Here is a 20,796-nt window from a genome sequence, read left to right as displayed (position 1 = left end):
TATAAATCCTTTGCTTTATGCTTCTGAAACTTTCTTTATATATTTGCTTATTTAGTCGTTTAAATCGTTTTTTTCTGCACTGTTTTCTTGTTATCTTGTTATCTGTTTTTAACGGCTATAGCACTTTACAGTACAAATTAAATGCTTTTATATTATTATTATTATTATTATTATTATTATTATTACCATCATCACTTTTAAAACAAAGATGTAAAGATAGATCCCTCGGTGGAATTTAAAGCCTTTACCGTTTGGATTTAACGGCCCGCTGAAGACGAAGCCAGGCGACAGTTGCTTTTCTCTCCGCCTGTACACAATCTTTGCTCTGCTTCATGTCGTCGCTCGGCTCCTCCTCGTATGCAAAACACCGTTGGTATCCGGAAATTAACAATCCCGTGATGTCAGGGGAGTGCTAACGTAGCATCGGAATGACCAAAGTGCCTTTCTCGATTTGTGGTTTAAAACTTATTCAGCACTTACTGTCACTTTCAGCTAACAGTTTAGCTCAGCTGTCGTGTACCGACATGAGGTTAACGCGGTCGGAGGATGTCGGAGGATGTATCCCTTCGCGCGGACGTTAACAGCGGGATGAAGGCTGTCACAGGACCGAGCTGGATGCCATTCAGTTAGTTAGCCTCTCCGGAGTCCGAGGTCAGATTTGTGTGCCACACAAGCTAGTAGTTAATACGTTAATAACAAGTTAATCACAGGCTACATTCCGGTGCACGGTGTGTAGAGCCATGGCGCGGTTTGTGTTGGAGCAACTGTCAGATTTCGGGGACTATTCTGGCAGTAAAGAGCTGACTGAGAGCCTTAAACTAACTCATAACGAACATAAAAACAGCCTGTCAAATGTTCGCCTGAGCCCAGATGGACGTCACATCCATGTCATCCTGTGCAAGCCTAAGGTCGGTCTTGTGACTTTTGACAAGTATGAAAGACCCCAGCTGGCCCAGAACCAGAAGAAACTGGATTTGTGTTTGAAACGACCCGTGCCCATTGTGGATATTTTGTATTTGGACAGCAATAACAACAGCAGCAACGGCAGCAGCAGAGACACAGTAGCTGTGGCAGTGGTTTATGAGAATGGAAAAGCTGAGTTTTGGAAATTCCAGGAGTGCAAAGGTGGCTGGCATCTCCTGCAAACATCAGACTTGTGCAACAGCCCCAGGGCCCGAGTGGTATCTGTCTGTGCCTGCCCTAATCTTATCATCTGGTGTGAGGAGAGGCCGCCCTCAGAAAGCTCCCCTGCCCTCACCTCCATGAGGAATAAGTTAAGATACTGTGTTTGCAAACGGGACTTTGAGGTGGAGGAGGGCGCTGTCAGCTTGGGCGGTGTGAAAATCGCCCTCCACAACAATCCTAAATTCACCGTGGTCAGCTCAGGTGAATATGTGCATCTCCTTCCTGACGTCAAAGTGAAGCCTCTGTTGAGCATCTCCAAATTTTTCCTCTCCTGGCACCCTCGCCACGACTCCTTCAGGGTCAGCACCACATGTAAAAACACTCCCCTGAGTAAGCTGTTCACTAAAGAGTCTGACTTCAGGAGGTTGGTGACGGACTGTTTGGGGTATTTATCAGCTCTTGAACCTCCTGAGATCTATGACTTCTCTCCCTCACCCTGTGGGGGCCTGCTGCTTCTGCTCAGCACAGGCTGGGTGTGTCTCCTACAAAAAGAGGGGATTCTGCGGCAGGTATACAAACTGGCGGACAACTGCTTGGTGAAATACGGCACACACACTAGCCTCTGCGTGTACCAGGATGCCCTGGCGCTCGTGATAGGGCAAAATCTGCATCTGATAGACTTGAACTGTGGCAGAGAGCTGGAAAAGATCATACTGAAGAGGGAGGGGTTATTATATACCAACAAGGCTGAAAGATGGACACCTCACCTGCTCTCAGAAACTGGACTTTTTATGGTGATGCACCGAGAGACAGACGCCAGAGACTTAAACTCTAAGATGAAGCCTTCTCCTTTCAGCACAGTAGAGAATATCCATCCTGAAGCCCTCCTGGTGGAGGCAGTCTTTGAGGAGGCCTGTAAATACTACCAGCAGAGGAGCCTGAGCAGCACCCAGCTTACTGTGGACGCCCTCAAGAAAGGAGGCAGGTTCCAGGCTCCCATCTCTTTAGCCCTCATCCTCAGGAGCTACCTCAGCGCAGGGTTGAGGCAGAAGGGAGCTGAGCTGTCCCAGAACGGAGGAGGTGGATGTGTGGCAGGGCAAGACAAGCTAATGGGCTCTCTGGAGGCTGAGCTGAAGGCTCTTGTTTCTCTGGAGGAGGTGAAGGGGAGCTTAGTGAGAGGAAGCGTTAAAGAGGTGGAGGCAGTGTGTGAGAATCTAGTAGAGAAAGAAGTAGCCAGGCTGCTGTCATCCTTGGAGCTGGATAAAGAGTCTCTGCTCTACCTCAACTCCATCTTCAGTATCTTCCCTTGCCAGGCGTGGAGGGCGGCGCAGGCTGCCCTGCAGCTGCACTACAACGGGGAGGGCTCTCTGTCCAGCAGGGCTCCCCCAGATTTGTGGAAAACTGTCCTCACTCCCGCTCCAACCTCCAGCTTACCAGCTTCCCTCCCACTTGCAAACGGTGGGCCAAAGCACAAGCACAGCCTCAAAGGTGGACACATCGCTAACTGTAAATCCAAATCTACAAGCTCCACTTCCCTGGCTGCCCTGCCTGTGTTTGAGCTCCTCTGCTGTTCAGTTTTCCACTTCCAGCCCAACTGGCTGCCCACGTTCCTGGAGCTCGCCCAGCAGCAGCAGGGCTCCGCCGGCCTGGGCCTGAGCCTGGCCTCTTCCTCCTGGGGCTTCTCCGGCGGGAGAGTAGGGGAGGGCGGGGAGAACAATGTGCCTCTCTACAAACGAGCCCTGTGTGTTCTGTCCAGCCTGAACCCAGACAGAGAGCAGTACCAGGAAATGGAGGTGGAGCTGCTGCTGGTCAGCGGGCGGCCCAACGCCATCCTCCAGGCACTGAGGGTCCTCATCAGCAAGCAGCAGTGGGAGCGGGTCACACAGGTGGCTCAGAAGTTCTGCAAACAGAGTCCGCTGCTCAACAAGGAGATCTTTACAACTCTGCTCTGTGAGGTGGCACAGCACAGAGACCTAGACCCCTACCTGGACCTGCTGTGGACACTGTGCCCAGAGGACCTCACTGTCACCACCATTCTTAACTTGGTGCTGAAAAACCTCCCCTCCCCTAACACCCCTTCTCCCTCATCCTTCTCCATGTCCAACGCAACCTGCACATCCCCTGCTCCCTTCGCAGACTCGCAGAGCAGTCAGTTGACCATCGGGCTGTTGAAACCTCTGCTGAGAAAAGTCCTTCAGAGGGAGACCAAGCCCAGCCAGCGCTACGCCGACATCCTCCAGTCCCCGTCGTACCCCCCTCCAGCACCTCCTCGTCAGCCCGTGGAGAAACCGAGGACCGTCACAGACCCCAGCACAGACTCACCTGTGGGCAGCAACCTCAGCGCAACTCCTCTTACACAAACACCTGAGCATCAGCAGCTGTCCACACACACAACAGTCCAAAGGGCCAGGATGGCGCTACCTACTAACCCAGTCTGACTCAACTTAACATGCACAAAAAATGGAGAACAAAACATTCCACATATAATCTGAGCAAACTGTGAAGCAGTGTGTGTTTGATCTAAACAGTAATGACAATCAAATAACAACAATATCAGTTTAATGCAGTTACTTGTGATATTTGTCAAAGTGTTTTTAAATGGATCGGTAATGTCAAATGAAGTGCGACTACTAGAAACTGAAATGACTACTGAAGATCTTACCAGTGTAAATACTGCAGTTAATTGCAAGTCTTAATGTGTATATACTGTATCTGCAATGTTATTTATCTCTTAAGCGTTAAATGCACGTGGATGAGAAAGTTATTGCATCGAATAAGCTTAGCCTCTATAGGAATACCATTGATAAATAATGATGTATTGTGTTAAAAGCCACTAACTCCCATTTTTGGGGTTTATCTTATCTCTCTTTGCCTTTTTAAAGTAACTGATGTCTGCTAATTGTAGCCAAGTATAGCTGCCTTTCAGTCGTTGATGTCCGGGTGTGTTCACACAGCGGGTAATCTACTAAGTGTTATCCAGACAAGCTGGCCTTTGTGTTTGAATGTTTGTTTTAAGTGATTTAGAGGAGGGGAGGGGTCCAAGGTTCTTTTACTGACCTTTTCTGGTTAACATATTATGAGGGTTCAAACATTAAGCTGGTTACTATGGTCTTAACCAGACCATATACAACCTGTAAACCAAACTCAAAACATACAAAATATTTTTTCCATTCCTGTCGTCCATTTTTCTCTCTCAAGACACCATCTTGTCCACTCTGCTCCTTCCCAGTCCAGCTCACAGGACATTCCAGACAGAATACCCAGTATAAATGACTCACAGTTTGACTTTAAATTCAATTTCGGAGGTAATTCTGTTAGGATCCTAGTGCGAGTGGGGCACGTTGTGACTAACGCAGTCGCCCTGCTGCTTGCATAAGGTCGTGTATGTCCTCCTCTTCATGGAACCAGGCAGTTTAATGTCATTAGAGATGTTAGGCCCTCTGTCTTGCCCTTGCTAGTTGCTCTAAAACTAATTGCACTTTTATATCACCCCAGTCAGTATTGTTTGTACTATGCTCCTCTCGCATCTGTTGAAATGAATGTGTTCTGATTAATTGCTGTAAACAAAAGTATATTTAAGTACCTACTTGTAAATCTTTCTCTGATGCCTTTGGTTTGCTTCGTAGTCAAAGAAAATGTGTTTTTTTTTCTTTTCTTGTGTGTAAATATGAAGCCCTCAGAAACAAACTGTTATTTATTTTCTAGCAATCTGTGGAATACTACCAAAATGATAAACTATAACCCCCCTAGGACTTGTGTGGGCGAGGTAGTGACAGAAAACCTCCTCTGACAATCAGACTCCAAAATGCAGCAGAACAATCAGAGTGCCTTTCACAGAGCTGCTCTTCATTTACAGGATAGTGTCACATTTCTACTGTCTCCACACTCATACTCTGGACAAATAGCTTTTGGTATTGTAAAGCACAGCTTCTTTACTCTAAGCTTTCTATGTGGGGAACAGCTACAGTAAGAAGCTGCGTTTATGACATTTTAGTTTCAACATGAAACTGGCTGCCTTCTTACTCTGATTGCTGGCTGCAGTTGGTGTATTAATAATGTCATTCCAGGTTTTGCACACTTGAACAAGCATGACAATCTCTGTGCGACTGAAATCAATACAGCGCCATGAGTTTTTCTGTGTACCAGAAGTGTCTCAAGTGAGAGTCACTGGGAACTCCCTGACTTCCCTTGACAGGCCACACAGCCTTATGTTATGACTGTTAAGATGTTAAATAGTAGGATAATTTAGTTTAACTACTCAAACTATTTTCTGTCAACAAATAGGAGTTCCTCCTGGATTCACCTGACAAACTGTACTTTGCTGACTTTTTTTTTGGTGATACTCTCCTTTTGCAGTATTTGAAAAAAAAAGAAAATGTGTACAAGTATTTATGAACAAATGCTGTATGCTATTAAACTGAAGATAAAACTTCTGTTTGCTGTCCTGAGTTTTACATATTAAGTTACTTGTTCTGTGTTTGTACGGTGTCATGCAATCCATTACAAAATGCCTACAGTGTTCACCGGTGTTTATTACACCTTGAAAGCCTTTTTTTAAATTGCGGCACTGTCATTGTCACCTACCTGCCAAGTCCCTGTCCCCACAAATTGCTGTAGTTCTGGTTTGGTCGGCTCTGTCAGCATATTCCATTCACACTACTGCACAACATCAAAACTAGCTGACAGATCACACACTATTCAGTCTCAAACAACTAAAATGTCAAGGCCGGTGGACTCTTTTAGGTTTGTTCATTCAGTTCTTTACAGTTGATTCAGTCTAACCTGAAAACAGGCAAACAGTGTACTGGTTTAAAAGCTATGCCAACAACACAATAATGCATTCATATGATCCACTGCCCCCATTGCTTTTTTCCGTCCATGGACAAATCCACTTAGAGCTGTAGTCCTGTGTGTGTGTCTGTGTGTCAACCACGAGAAGGATTTGAGTGTGTAAATGGACTCAAATGTTTCCATGGTCAGGGCCTATAAGAGGAATGTTCAGTCGTTACCCATTAAGCTTCTGAATCAGAGGTCGCCTCTTAACTAACTCTGATAATAACAAAAGCAGAAGCACAGTGTTCAGGCCTCGTCCTCGCGGCAAATCGGCAGGTTCCACATGAGGATGTGAGGGTATAATCACAGGGGTGGAATAAGTGTAGAGGTGGAGAAGTGGAGGGTAATAAGAGTCGACCGCAGAGAGCTGCTGAAACTGTCAAAACCTGATACCTAACATCCCTCATATTCTCAGCCCTCTCTTTTTCTTATTCCTCCCTCTTGCTTTCTTTCATTCTTTTTCGTTCTCACCCTGCCTCGCACTTGTTTTTTCTTCAGATTGAGTTTCTATGTATCCACCCTCTCATATTACAAGGTTTAAAGTCGTGCCGGTGCTGTAATGCCATCGATTTATTTGTTCTAATTATAGATGGCATCCTGTAAACAATAAGCAGACACTTGCTGGCTGCTCTGCTGCTCTGTCTTCTGCTTGTCTCTGAACAGCTGACTACTGAGTTGCAGGGATGAATGCATCAGTCGAGGGCTAACTGCATTACAGGACATTTTCATCACTTACATTAATGGGCTTCTCAGCTCAGAGTTAAGTGCTATTTCACACGAGTCAGAATAGCAACACAGAAGCATGTAGAGACTCAAAATACCTTGTCAGGAGCTGATACTTTTATCTTCTAGTTAATGCAGTATACAGATTTAATAACCCTATTCCCATGATTCAACTATACATGAGTCTATGGATCATAATATTAAGTCCTAATATTAAATTTAAACCCAAAGGATTTAATTTAATTTGTATGCTGATCGGCTGAAGGGATGAATGTATCATTTATATGAGGAACCAGGGAAGAAAAGGGAACCAATGGTAATATTATTGTAAAATCGAAAATTAAAAGTAAAATTTTTACATCTTTCCGGTCAACCAGCTCCTATAATTTTTCACTTCCTTATGAAAATTATTCAGTGTCACATGAGTGGGAACTTGCATAGACTGTTGTAATAAGAAAGTGTTGCGTGACAGCAATGTAACACTTCATGATCATAAAGAAACACAAACTCTGGCCACCTAAATAAATCATATCATTATAGGTATCTGTGTAAATCTGCAGTATTAATGTAATGTACTGTTAACTATGTTTGTGAAGAGTTCACGCTTACAAACAAGCCACAGACGACACTAAGCTGCCCTACCATGAAGTCAGAGTGACGTCACATATAAAATAATATTAAGTAAGTCTTTACAGATGCATGTTGGGACTGTGCAGAATCTGTAATAATCCCGGCAGAGTTTTGTCAAACTTGGTTTCTGACAAACAGTTGCAGTTTATAAATATTCATGCAAGATCCAAAGGGACAGACTAGGCATCAAATGTGCGCTGTGAAAGTCCCTTTCACGGTTTGTGTGGAAAACAGGCACCGACTGATCTCTGAGATTCCACTCATGTTACGGTTAAAAGGTTGAAAAATGCAGAGCTGAGCAGTGACACATTTTACTTACAGCAGTGTTGACAAGAGCGAGCAGAAATGTTCACAACATGTAATCACATTGGACCATATAATAAAGTGCTGTGTAACAAAAAGCAAAACACAATCTACAATTGAGTACAAAGTAGTACAAAAAATCTTCATTATGGAATCAGTCAAAATCATTCATGACAACATATTTGCAGACAAAACGGTAACAAAAAGAAGAGAGTTTCACTGTACAGTTTTGCAAACATCAGTTACATCAGTCACATTTTTGTCACAGCAAAAAGTTTATCCATCTGAATCATAGTATTTACACAGGAAACTGTGCTTTGATTTCCAATAAAGTGCAAGTATAATTAAGAATTTAGTGTTTTTCATTGAAAGTGGATTGCCAAATCATAACTACTGATAGATTATTGAATGGACTGTTTGTGTCAGAATCCAGCTCAGTTCATACATTAAATACATACAAAACATTTATATAACACAATAAATGAAATAAATCTCTTTGAAATGTTTTTTTTTCTGAAATGATGAAAGCAAAAATCCCTGCAGATTCCCTTATGCCCTGTGTCCCCCTGAGATGTGCGTGTGTTGTGTGTAGTGTACTGAATCGCTTAATAACTGTCTTTCCTCCTCCACCTTAAAAAAGACTCTTTCTCAGAGCCTTTTTGTCAGTGAGTGACAATGTGCCACATCTATGCAGGAGCACCATGTGTTTCATCTTGTAAAGCGATGCCTCAGTCTTGCACACACAGTATGCTGCCCTCTCAGGTGATTCTCATCTGGGCCCGTGGGATGTGGTTCATGATTATGTGATTGCTGGTAAAACAGAGACATTAACAGAGGTCAAAGTCAAGCCAGAAGAGTGAAAAGAATCCATCATGTGATTCTTGCACAACATGTGCACGCATGGATTTGTGTGCATGAATAGATTTACAAGATGCATGTTTGTAAGTTTATTGTGTGTGCTACTTACTCATAGACATCAGAGTACTTCATTTTCCTGTAGTATTTGGCTAGCTTGATAGAAAAGATGATGCTAGGGATGAAGAAGATCATGCACCAGCCCAGACTGAACCAGAAGGCATTCTAAACAGAGAGAGAGAGAGCATGGATGACTATGACTCAGAGCTGATACAAATATGAAGAAAAAGTACTTGACCTGAAAAATCAAGTGAAACTGATATGAAACAGATTAACAAACACTATTTCTCAAACTAGCTCCTGTTCTCCAGACTGCAGACGCGCTGCTGTAGGTGGAGCTAACAACGTCTGATCCTCACCAGAGACTCTACAATGTGCGAGCAGAGGATGATCTCCCCCGAGTCCACAGCTTCCGCCACTGGTCCACAGCGCCCCACCTGCTGTGTGATCTGAAGAGGAGTGCACAAATCAGCCACATTGCAAAAAGGGCAAACTCACACACATGTACACAAACACACAAAGACTGCACATACATTTAAAACAACAACAAACTTTACCGTGAGGTTGGCCCAGTCAGCGTAAGCGATGAAGTAACTCAGCTGACAGTCCAAAAACTCCCTGCTCTCCTAGGACCCAAAGAGAGAAAGAGTAAATTCCACACATTTTCTCCCTGCTTTACAGCGGGAAATCATGAGGTATCAGTGGAACGCCTAGCCAGTTTCAGCCGGTGGAATTCTGGGTAAATCCTTTGAAGTGACCCGTAAATAACTGAAATAGCACTGTGATTAGGCAAAGCAAGGCAAGCTTATTTATGCAGCACATTTCATGCACAGAGGCAATTCAAAGTGACCGTACATAATGCATTCAAAACATTAAATAGGATACAGAGCATGAAATATTAAAATGCTTATTTAAAAGGATACGGACAGCACTTATAGAACTATTTAGAAATGTTCAATTTTAAGCAAGTTAATGTCAGTCCTGTAGCAGATAGTGACTAAAATGCTGTTTCTCCATGTTTAGTTTGGACTCAGGAACAGCATACCACTACCAAATGACCCAAGAGACAGTGGTACCTCAAAATCTATTCAGTGACACACTGGAAGCTGGTGAGATATGTTCAATTTTCTAATTTTGTTGGGACCCCAGCAACAACATTCACATAATACAAGAAAAATAGACCCTGCAAGTGTCATCTGGCCTCCCAAATACATCTGGAAAGCAGCTTCTAATTATGAGCTACAATCCATGCATAACCTCAATTCAAGACGCCATGTACACTATAAGTCATGTATTGAAAATGTGGAACCAACAAGCACAGTGTTTCAAGTGCAAGCAACACACCCACACTGACTAACCGAGATATGACGCCTCCCCCTCACCCCCTCTGGCGAAATGACTGACCGACCACAGGCATTAAAGGAAGCACATGGAGCACTTTTTTCTCCTGACTCATGTGACTCGTGGCTCTACTCACGGTCTTGACGATCTGTGTCGTATTTGTGTCGAGGAAGTCTTGTGCTGCTCCCACGTTGCTCAGCACCTCCCCCACTGTTCCCTGGAAAAAAAAGAGAGAGAGGAGAGAATGAGCCACTGAAAGAAAGAGAAAAGAATCATCTTTATTCTTAGCAGTTGCCAGGTATTAGTCAGTGTACTTACGTTGATATTTTCTGCAATGGATCGAAGGCTCTCGGTGGTTGAGTTCAGCTTCTCCTAGAGGCAAAAAGAAGTTGATGTTTTTGTTTAAATGTCTGTAAACTGAGGGTGACCAGCACGGAAAATTAGGATCTTTGGAGATGGGAGCCAAGATAGGGCAAGTTACTCACTACTTGCGGGAAGATGTTTGTTTCTATGTTGATCTGGATACGCCTCAGGTTCATGGCCTCATTTTGGAGCTCTCCCCGAATAGCATTGTTTGTCTAGAAGCAAGCAAATAGTTCATTAGTACATGGACATTAAAAAAATGTATTCAGTTGTGATTTGTGTGATATCTTTATAGCGCAGAAAATCTGAGAAAAGATATTACCAGTGGATTATGTGGTATGTTAATTTCTCATGACTCACCTGAGTGGCAGCGAGCCTGTCGAGTTTATCTGCTGTTGTATTCAGATTGATACTGGAGATGTTGTTCATCTGGGAGAGAGAAACAAGACACACTGGATGTAAAACACGTGACAGTAAATCTTCACATATATGCACAAGTCTGTGAACAATGCCTACCTGCTGTGTGACGGAAGTGAAGTCAACATTTTTAGCCTTCGCAGAAAAGCTGCTGAGTTGGTTTTTAACATCAGTGGTCAAAAAGGTGAAGGTGGACAGAGTGATGTCTGTATTCTCAAAGTGCTGCTGGATCTCCTCAGTGTACTGTGTGTGTGTGTCAGAGAGAGAGAGAGACAAAGAGAAGAGGGCAAACATTATAAATGATGACATTTTGTTAGACAATGGCCAGGAATTTCAAACTAGACATCTTAAAGTAATAGGAAATCAAAAAGGCATAATAAGAAAACTCACTTTAGATACATTGAGTAGGTCTCCGAGGTTGACAAGCTCGTACAAGTGGAGTGTTGACCACAGAGGCTGGTTTTTCTCACAGTCACTGTAAGCATTAACATCAAGTAAATTCAATTTATTTGTATCTGAAGACTTTCAATGAGAAAACAAAACAAAAAAATCACATAGAAAATCAAACAAACAGAAAAAGAGACATTCAGAATGTATGTTTCTGTGAGAGGTGGATTAGGATTACATACCTATAAATATCAGAGATAGTGATGTTGCTTTCCAGTCCTAATTTTTGACCTATATCCAGGTGTGGAATTAATCCTTGAGTGTCAATGAACTGTGGGGAACAGGAGCAAGAAAATGAACATATATTTACCTCAGCGCCTGTATTTTTATATGTCCCACGCACGTGTGTTACATGTGCAGGTATTTGTTTTTGTTGTGACTACCTGTAGCAGCTTTCCATCACTCCAGGGCTTACAGAGGAGAGTGTAAACGTTCCCGCCCAGCAGGAACAGCAGCAGCACCGCTATCATGAACAGCCAGGAGAAGAGGAAGCTGAAACCTGCACCCCTGCAAGCACAGTTTAAAAGGTTTGATGTTACCCTTGATAGCAGCGCATAAACCTAAAAATTGAAAGGGACTGAGCCAAAGAACTCACATCATGAGGAAGGTGCCTGCGCAGTTTGCCGTGCAGGAGCGCTCTCTGGGGTCAGATTTGGGTGTCAGACCCACAGGGCCGAGGAACAGACCCAGGAGGTTACACGCCACCACCAGGAGGACCAAGCAGCACAGGGCTACACACACTCCCCACCTGGGAAAAAAGTATACACATACAGTGAATGATTTGTGTCTTTTCCTCTCATCGATGATGTGTGTTTGCACTCATAGGCTCGTTACCTGATATGCTCGGCTTTGTCAATCACTGGGGTGACCCGGCTGATGTCTCCCTGCACTTGATTCAGAGTGCGATTGACGTCGGTCAGAGCAGTTAAAGGGATGTCGTTGGTCACCTTGGAGATCTGTGTTTCTATCTCACTCAGCTGCTGCTTGCTGCCTAAAACACACACACACACAGATCTTTTTAAAATGAATCTTTTTCAATATATCGTTTCATTTAGAGACTGATATTTTAATATTTGACAGTAAATGTTTTGCTCACTCACTTTGAACTACCTCCTTGGTTTCATTGGTCACCTTCTGGGGGATGCTGTTGAAGTAGTACTCCACCTGAAATGAAGACAAGCAGTAAAGGCCAGTGAAAAACAGAAATCTTTAATAAACACTTGAACAGTTTTAAAATATTATTTTTAAAAGTTGAAATGTGTCTTTCTGTCAAGCTCTTTTTTATGAATAAGAGGCTGTGTTGTGGTCAATTTATTTCTGGTTACACATATTAAAATCGCTTTAGTGTACAAGACCTAAAAAACAAATCCAGTCTTCCCATTTTATTACATTACATATTACATTTAAAACTTGTTCACAGTTTTCTCCCTATCCATCCACTCGGCAGGCATTATACTGTCAAGATTATTGATATTGTGAATTATTGTTTTTTTTCAGAATTCACTGACCTCCTCGATTTTGGATCCAAGATTAGTCTTGATGACTTCATCCACTGCAGACTGGAACTCACTCAGACTGGGAACCTATTCACCCATATGCACACACATTAAGAGTGTAACCAGCAATCACATGTATTGTAAATGTTATACCTTAAATAAACAGAAGGTGGCAGCAGATTTCAGTGAAACAAGACAAGTTCCTCTTGATTTAATCAAACAGCTAAAGAGCCACAATAAAATGCTTTGATTCAAAAGATTCTTCAATGCTGTCTCTCCCCTTTTTTTCTCAATGTCATATTCTTATGGTCATGATAGAGAGGAAAAGAAAGGAGAGGAGAGGAGAGTGTGTCAGAGTTAGGAGTGTAGGAGGAATAGAGAGGAACAGATGGGAGGATGACAAATCAGCTGTTAAGACAAAGCCAAAAATGAACCATTATTATCATGTATCACACTGTCGCAGTCTGTGTCAGACGTAGTTTGATTGTATAAATGTTGAAAAGTTTCCTGTTGCTTCATAAGCAACAGGAAACTTTTCAAAACTCTACCCCAGAGAAGCCTTTTGTCAAACTTGACTCTTAGTCAGAACCTCAGGAGGTTCTTAACTAAAGTCTGATTTTCGCATGAAACACTTGAGTTGTTCAGACTGACCTCATTTTATTTGTCTTTGTTGTTCAGAATCAATTTGTCCATTCAAGAAGAAAAATAAATAATAAAATAAAAAATACTTGATGTTATTAATCAGTGCTTACAGTGATGGAGATGTCCAGTGTAAGTTTCTCTAGCTCTGGCTTCAGTGTGTCACAGCCAATGCAGTCTGAGTTGGATAAGGTCTGGCTAATTTTATTTTTAACAGCAGTGGTATTGGTTTGGAGGTCATCCACACTGGACTGCAGCTCGACCAACGATGAGTTCAGCGTTTTCAGTTGAACGCTGGTGTCTTGAGTGACTGCTCATACAAGTAAAAAACACAAACATATAAGCCAGTGTATCCACACATTTAGAAAAGTAATACATTCATCTATGACGCTTTTGATGCTACGTAGCTTCTAATTCAAAAGCATTTTAAAAAAGCTGACAAACCGAAAGACAGCTACTGGAAGTTGTGAAACTTAAAGCAGGACAGGACAAAGGACAAAGAGAAATAAACTGATTTTTCATATTGTTCTACTACGCTTGCTCTGTGTTACTCTAAGAGTGGACGTGCAGTGTTGAGCAACATGTCAGTAAATTATGTATTATGTAAAGCCCAAAGGATTAACGTTTTTTAGAAATTTAATTTATTTATTCAATTGTAGCTTTCCGTTGCAAGAGTGCACAATGCAAACATTGAGACTACTCAAGCTTAGAAGTTTATTCTACTTAAAATTGAAGATTTGCAAACATTTTATCATAACTTTTACTATAAGTTTTTGTTGTATTTTGAGCTACGATGTCCTCCAGATCTCAGTGAAATCCTAGATCGGCTTTTTAATCCGCTGTCAAACATGTAGTGATTAAAATGCTTTACTAATTTTGATGCAGGCTTTCTGGAGCCAAAGTATTGACAGATACTCAATACAAAAGGACTCAAATGTGATTATGACATCAATATATTTGACTGAGAGTCTTGTTTCCTCCTTTATGATGCAATAACAAATAAAAACAGATGTTCACCAATAAAGAAACCTGTCGACTTCATTTAAGACTTTATATTCTTTACATTTATACTTTTTAATGAATACTTCATACTGCATTTAATATGTCAACATCAGAATAAGAAGTGGAATACAGTAAAGCAGGGCCTGCTCATGCAATTACTGATCGGTCAAATATGTACACAAGCATTTACATGCTCTGACTGAAACAGGATAGAGCATGCAAAGGAGCTGTACCTTGGTGCAGAAGTCTAACTGAACGCAGCGCTGGATCCAGAGTTCCTGTGAAGCGTTCCTGGATCTTTGTACCCAACTGCAACCCAATATCTGTTTCAAACAGACACACAAGTGTGAGATCTTTAATCTTTAATGACCAGAACAGAAAATACTGTATTGCAGTGGTTGGAGCAAACAGGATTGGTTTCTCAATTTCTACATTATGAGTTCCCTGCTCTTACCATCTAGGTTTTCTGTAACCTCCTGCACGGTCTTGTAGCTCACATTCACCACATAGTCGATTTGCTGGAGATAGGCAGAGGAAAAACAAACTACTTTAAAGTGCACACATTAGATATGGGTTGAACTACACTGTGTGAAGAGGTGATTACATAAGCAAATCATGCATAGCACCTTTTGCAAATGAGTAAGGACAAACAGAACGCAACACAGCCTTTCCCATCAACCCTCTCTCACACCACTATCTTGAGATAAGTGTATTGACACTGCAGAGCACCAGAGCTGGTCCTTAATCAGAGAGCTGACTGTTTGCATCACACACAAAAAGCTGATTGATGGTAGGGGGGCAGGACTTAATGTGACTGATCCTAAACAGGCACTAACAAGATATATGGTTTTAACATTGAAAGAAAAAAGATCAAAAGCAATTAATCAATCAATATTGAGAAATGTTTGCCACAATAAGTTCCCTAACCTTTTGTATATTTCCATAAGCTTGAAGTGTCTTTCTTACCTGAGGCACAGAAGTGAGGAAGGTGCGGACATTGTCTATAGTTTTGTTGAGCTCCACTGTACTCTGGTCCACACTCACATTGAGGGTCTCGTTACTTCTGAACATGCAGATGTTTCCAGCACTGCAAATACACACACACACACACACACACATACACACAGGATTCAGTTTGTGTCGTGAACATAATGTTGATCCGAGGGAGACAGTCACAGTCAGCGAGGCATGCATATTCAAGCTGTCTTCTTCTGTGCTAATTTCAGATAACACATCATTATGCTGTTCAAAAACGCACATGAGCACACACACACACACACACACAAACTCACAAGATAATGATTGTGGTGACGAAGGCACTCCAGTAGAGAGTTCTTCTGCGACAGTTAATGGAGGACGTCTGCTTCTGGTACATCTTCCCACCACAGTTGCCACAGCAGCGACAGCACGCCAAGAACAAACCAACTATGGGCATCAGAACGATGTACAGGACGCCAATGGCTACACATACCAGGAAACCCACTTGATACACCAGAATCTGAACACACACACACATACAGAAATGATACATATTACTTGAGGCAGTTACAACAGAAATGGCACAAAATATCATTTACAAGGCCAGGATAGCAGAACAGTGGCAGGTCTTTGTGCTCTGTTGTGACGTCAAACACAGTGAGATATCACCAAACAGTAGTGTTACTTTACTGTGGTGACAGTCCACAATTAGAGTGGATGAAAGAGTCTTCACTAGACTGGGATATATACACACAAGGATGCTTTAACGTGAAAGACTCTCAGATTACCAGCTGGTGGGGAATTGAGGAGGGTGTGTCTGTTTTTTTCCCACGCCTAGAAGTTCAAACAACATTTCAAATTCACGTACTTCTTTGAGGAGTTCTTGATTTAACTGTACTTTTTGAGAGACATGGTACAGTTTCAGGATCAGATCTAGAAAGAGACAAGAGAAAGAAAAAAAGTTTGAAATTTTTCTATGGCTCAGTGCTTCTAAATTACTTCAAAATGGACAAAAACACAGCTTATAAAGGCAAGGAATGCTGAATGGTTTTCTACGCTGCTGGCCTTCATCACAGTCATCCATGTACAAAAGCCCGGCCACAGGGACAATGTGTCCTGTGCTCCGTACAAACATTTTAATCTCTTGCACAAGTGGAAATGTGACACCTCCATCTTGTGGTAACTAGGAAACCAGGACAGCTTTCAGGAGAGATTAGATTTTTTACACACAAAAAAAACATAATACAAAGCCTGCAGTTCATGGTTTCACTGGACCTTGTTAGTGTGGATATTATTCACAAAATGTAACCAAGAAGACACGTTGTTCTGGTGCTCCTCACACCAGCTATTTGTGTAGTTCTCACCATCTGTGTCACCTCAGATTGCAGCCTGTCATAAATGTTCTGGAAATTTGAATATTTCCATGTTGCTTTGCGTCTCCCTTTTAAGTGATGTCATGGTTGCACACTTTAGTAGTGTGAATGTTGTGTAAGAATTAAAGAAGGAAGGGCATTTCCGATTTTCTTGTGACTTTTACAAAAAGAAAATTGCTGAAATTGCTTCATCAGCAGGTGAAATCCAGGAGCGTGTGAGTCAACCCCTCAAACTTAAAACAGACACAACTAGAAGTAAATGTCATATGTGTAACATTTTATAATGTAGGATACCTATAAATGTCCCTAATTACTTTATTAATAACTAAAAAATCAGCTAGCTTCAGAAACCTGAGACAAGTTGTTAAAATGCATAAATAAAAATATAATTGGGGTTGGCAGGTTGTCATTTGATCTGTTTTTGGTTCTGTTCATTTGGTGTGTATCCTCTACCAACACGGTATGTTTTGAAAGCAAAAACATTTATCGTTTACCAGTTGTGGAATGTAACTAAGTACATTTACTAAAGTATTGTTCCTAAGTACAATTTTAGGTAATTGTACTTTACTTGAGTATTTCCATTTGTTCTACTTTATACTTTCACTCCACTACATTTCAGAGGGAAATATTGTACTTTTTACTCCACTACATTTATTTCACAGCTATAGTTACTTTTCAGATCAATATTTTATACTTAAAACATATGATCAGTTTGTTATGTATACATTGTTACAGATTAGAATCATCAACCGTAAAAGGTGTTAAAATTAGTTCTACCTCGACAACATTAAAATACTGCTAACACATCATTTAATCAGTTTTCAAATAATATATATATATGTATAATAAATGTAACAGTCTAAATTAGGCCATTTTTCATAATGAGTACTTGATACTTTAAGTACATTTTGCTGACAATACTTTTACTTAAGATTTTGAATGCAGGATTTTTACTTGTAATTGAGTATTTTTTCAATGTGGTACTGCTTCAGTAAGAGATCTGAGTACTTCCTCCACTGCTGTTATTTATTTGCTAACATTTATAACCCCAGGCATAGCTTCTTTTTGTGAAGCGGAAACTTGCAGTTGAAAAACAAGCCATTAAGCCACATGCCTTATCATACAATGACTGCAGATAATCAAACAACTGTTGGCACCTGCGAGTTAACATAAAAGGTTTTGAAAGGTAATACAACTCTCTTTACACGTGACTAAGTAGCTTTTGGTAGATATTTAATCCACTATATCCGACAAGATGACCGCAATGAGTTTGAACTTGGCAAAGGCTGTTAGTCATGTTTTTGTTTGCTTTATGACATTAACACCAAGCAGGATGTAATGTAGAAGGGTGTGTGGAGCAATCACAACATGTCACGGGGGCAAACAAATTTGGACTAAAAACATCATAAAGGTTAAAGATTGATTGGATTACAGGAATTCCCATTGACTTACTTATTAACCAATCCTGTCACGTTTGTATGGTCAGAATTGTCACAGGGCAGGAGTGAGGGTTAAAACATTCACCTTTCAACTTTCCCTCTGTAGGGGGAATTTTGCCCAGCATTGGGCGTGAAAGCCAAAATATCGTAATGTGTAACCGGAGCTGTGGACCTAGTTGCTCTGTGACCTAAAGCCTGGACAATTTGACAAATGTCCTTTAACAGAAACTATGAGTAAGTAGACAATGCATCAGAACATGACAGCAGAGATTCAAGACGTTTGATTAGTGAGTAACATTTTAATGACACTGACCTTCGGGAAAGGGGTTGGGCTGGACTGTGTGGAGGAAGGACTGGACCAGAGCTGCCATGAAGCCAGCTCCAGCGTCCTGCTCTTCCGTGTCCTCATATTTGGGCTGGGTGAGGCTCTGCTGGGCCACAGCTGTCGGACAGGCCCCCTGGGGAGGGACGGACTGGGCCAGGCTGAGTCCCAGCAGCAAAACTCCCACTCCGGCCCTGAACACTCCAGCGCTGCCCTGCCACCACCTCCAGCCCCTCATACTCTCAGATAACCTCATTTCGGCAGGTGAGACAGGAGGCGAAAGACTTGTACGGATAAAAGCGGGTTTATAGAGTGATCACCTCATGACACAAGCTCTGTCTTGATGCATCTGGAAACAAAGAAGAGAAACTGAATACAATGACACACTCATACAAGGCTGGTGAAGAAACCCACAGACTGAGTCACAGAGAAAAGAGATTGTCGTACAGTTCATAACAAAATGTAGAAAAAAAGACTGCTGCTGTTTTTCCGAAGAAACACAACAATGGCATTTTATAAATAAATGTTAAGCCAACGCCTATTTCATCTCTGAGAATATCAGTGCCCTTTAAGCTCCCCTTTCATAGCCTACTACACATATCCTGAGACTTTCTGTCATGGAATAGAGAGAGTGCTGACATTTAAAAGTTACTAGAAAAGTCTTGGAAAATATCATATGATAGATTGAAAGAACCTGTCCGGCTGTCTTTGTGGTGTAAACACACAGAAAAGCTGTGTCCCCCTCAAATGCCTGCATCACCTCTATTTATCTGTTTCTCTGAAGAGTAGACAGTAAAAGATTTGTCAGAACAAGAGAAATCTAGTGCTAATATTTAAGTATCACTCATCTCTCTATGTTCATTCACTATATGTTTTGTAGGTGTGCTTCTCTTAAACAAATAACTTCAAAAGCGGAAGGCCCTAAGATAACCGAACACACCTAATTCCCCTATATTCGCAACGCAAGCTGTTGAAATCAGAGAAAATGGTCTGCCTGTTTTCTCGAGAGACATTATTCTTATTAGAGAAAATTATTACCAAACACTCAGCAGCTGGAGGATATTTACTGTAACATACTGGAGCCTGGAAACAAACTGAGCGGCTCCTCCAGTCGAGGTACGGGTATAAGCGGGACAGGATGGTGTAAGACAGGGAAAAGGTCAAACAAAAAAGTGAATGAAAAGATGACAGATGAGAGAGGTATTAATATGTAGAGGAGATCAAAATACAGACACAAGAGAGTAGAGTGAGCATTTTGCTTTTTTCTCTCAGTCAACTCACCTTCCGTGGCTTGACAGTGCACTATAGTCCCACCGCTCTGATCTCCACTAACTCAGTAAGGGGTGTGCGACTCTGACAGCCCTTTAGAAACCTGATATGCTCTGCAACTGTTGACAAGTTGAAGTTGACTGTGCACTCGCATGGAGAACCGCCGCCACTAAGAGGAGAGGGAGGGAGAGAAAAGATAGGAGGAGGGAAACAGGGAGGGTCTTAAAGAGAGAAACAAGGAGAGAGAGGGAAGGAGTGACGTGGGTTGACAGTGACAGGGTTGAGAAGGAAGCAAATAACTGGTAGGATTACCTTCAAACAAATGGGTTTTTTCCTACTTTGTTTCCTGGATTTTGTAATGTGTGTGTGTGTCAGGGGGGGAAGAGCTTGTAGTGCCAGTAACTGTTATGGAAATATTAGTAAAATTGTGATATGAACTACTTAATAGACAAGGAAAAGCAGAATGGGTTTTGAGAAAATTCCTTTATATCAGGATTTGACTATTAATCTCTTCATCTAATATACAATGTGTCATTTGTTGTTGTTGTTTTTTATTTTACATATATTACAATTTTGTTTTTCATATAAAGAGGTTATGTTCGGTCATTCAGTCATTCAAAACAAATCAGCCCACATCTGCAATGGTGTGGTTCACAAACAAGTAACAGCACAACCAGAATAATATGCAGGACAAGATAGCTGGGAAGGAGGTGCTTGGTAATGGAAGATAACAAACAATACGTAAAGGTTGCCAAGAAAACCTCAAAAATATTTCAACAGACATTATTGGCAAGGTCTGAGAAATTATATTATCCCCATGTTATCACCCTGGTCACAAAGGAAAATATACAGTTTAACTCTGCAGCAGGACAACCCAAGACAGGAATTTAGCCCTCATTCCACAGACTGAACTGGCAATAAAGTACTTTCAGTAGAAGAAGAAACACACTGGGACAAGATACGGGTAGTGTTATTACTCACCTAATGCCTACTTCTGCAGAAGTGCCACTTTGAAGGAGAAGAGAGGAAAGGGTGACGGTTACTCTCAGGAGATTTCTTCTTCACTGTTTTTGAAATCTACTTTGTGATCTTGGTACACAGTCTGTGGGGCAGTTTGATATTACTCTGGCAGTATTGACTCCTCTGTCACAGGGATGTGAGAAATCTCATTTGCATGAAAA

The 20,796-nt window shown here is 41.7% G+C and overlaps 2 protein-coding genes across 2 annotated transcripts; one reads left to right on the top strand and one right to left on the bottom strand.

Moving 5' to 3' along the window:
• Nucleotides 1-254: 254 nt before the first annotated feature.
• Nucleotides 255-5,558, top strand: LOC122997322 (Hermansky-Pudlak syndrome 6 protein). The gene has a single exon (XM_044373397.1). The coding sequence runs from the start codon at nucleotides 741-743 to the stop codon at nucleotides 3,561-3,563; it is 2,823 nt and encodes a 940-aa protein (XP_044229332.1). The 5' UTR covers nucleotides 255-740; the 3' UTR covers nucleotides 3,564-5,558.
• Nucleotides 5,559-7,606: 2,048 nt separating this feature from the next.
• prom2 (prominin 2) lies at nucleotides 7,607-19,809 on the bottom strand. Its single transcript, XM_044373699.1, has 24 exons — nucleotides 19,628-19,809; nucleotides 18,338-18,695; nucleotides 16,081-16,145; nucleotides 15,527-15,732; nucleotides 15,201-15,321; nucleotides 14,689-14,752; nucleotides 14,468-14,557; nucleotides 13,346-13,542; nucleotides 12,606-12,680; nucleotides 12,198-12,261; nucleotides 11,932-12,088; nucleotides 11,693-11,845; nucleotides 11,481-11,604; nucleotides 11,280-11,368; nucleotides 11,041-11,125; nucleotides 10,750-10,893; nucleotides 10,594-10,662; nucleotides 10,356-10,448; nucleotides 10,189-10,242; nucleotides 10,007-10,087; nucleotides 9,087-9,155; nucleotides 8,889-8,978; nucleotides 8,582-8,694; nucleotides 7,607-8,424 (listed from the first exon to the last, which is right to left on the bottom strand). Exons 2-24 carry the CDS (start codon nucleotides 18,600-18,602, stop codon nucleotides 8,373-8,375), a joined length of 2,520 nt encoding a protein of 839 aa, XP_044229634.1. The 5' UTR covers nucleotides 18,603-18,695; nucleotides 19,628-19,809; the 3' UTR covers nucleotides 7,607-8,372.
• Between the last annotated feature and the right edge of the window lie 987 nt (nucleotides 19,810-20,796).

The sequence above is a fragment of the Thunnus albacares genome, chromosome 14 (genome assembly GCF_914725855.1).
Source record: "Thunnus albacares chromosome 14, fThuAlb1.1, whole genome shotgun sequence".
NCBI classification, from domain to species: domain Eukaryota; kingdom Metazoa; phylum Chordata; class Actinopteri; order Scombriformes; family Scombridae; genus Thunnus; species Thunnus albacares.
This window is presented reverse-complemented; position numbering and strand designations above follow the sequence as displayed.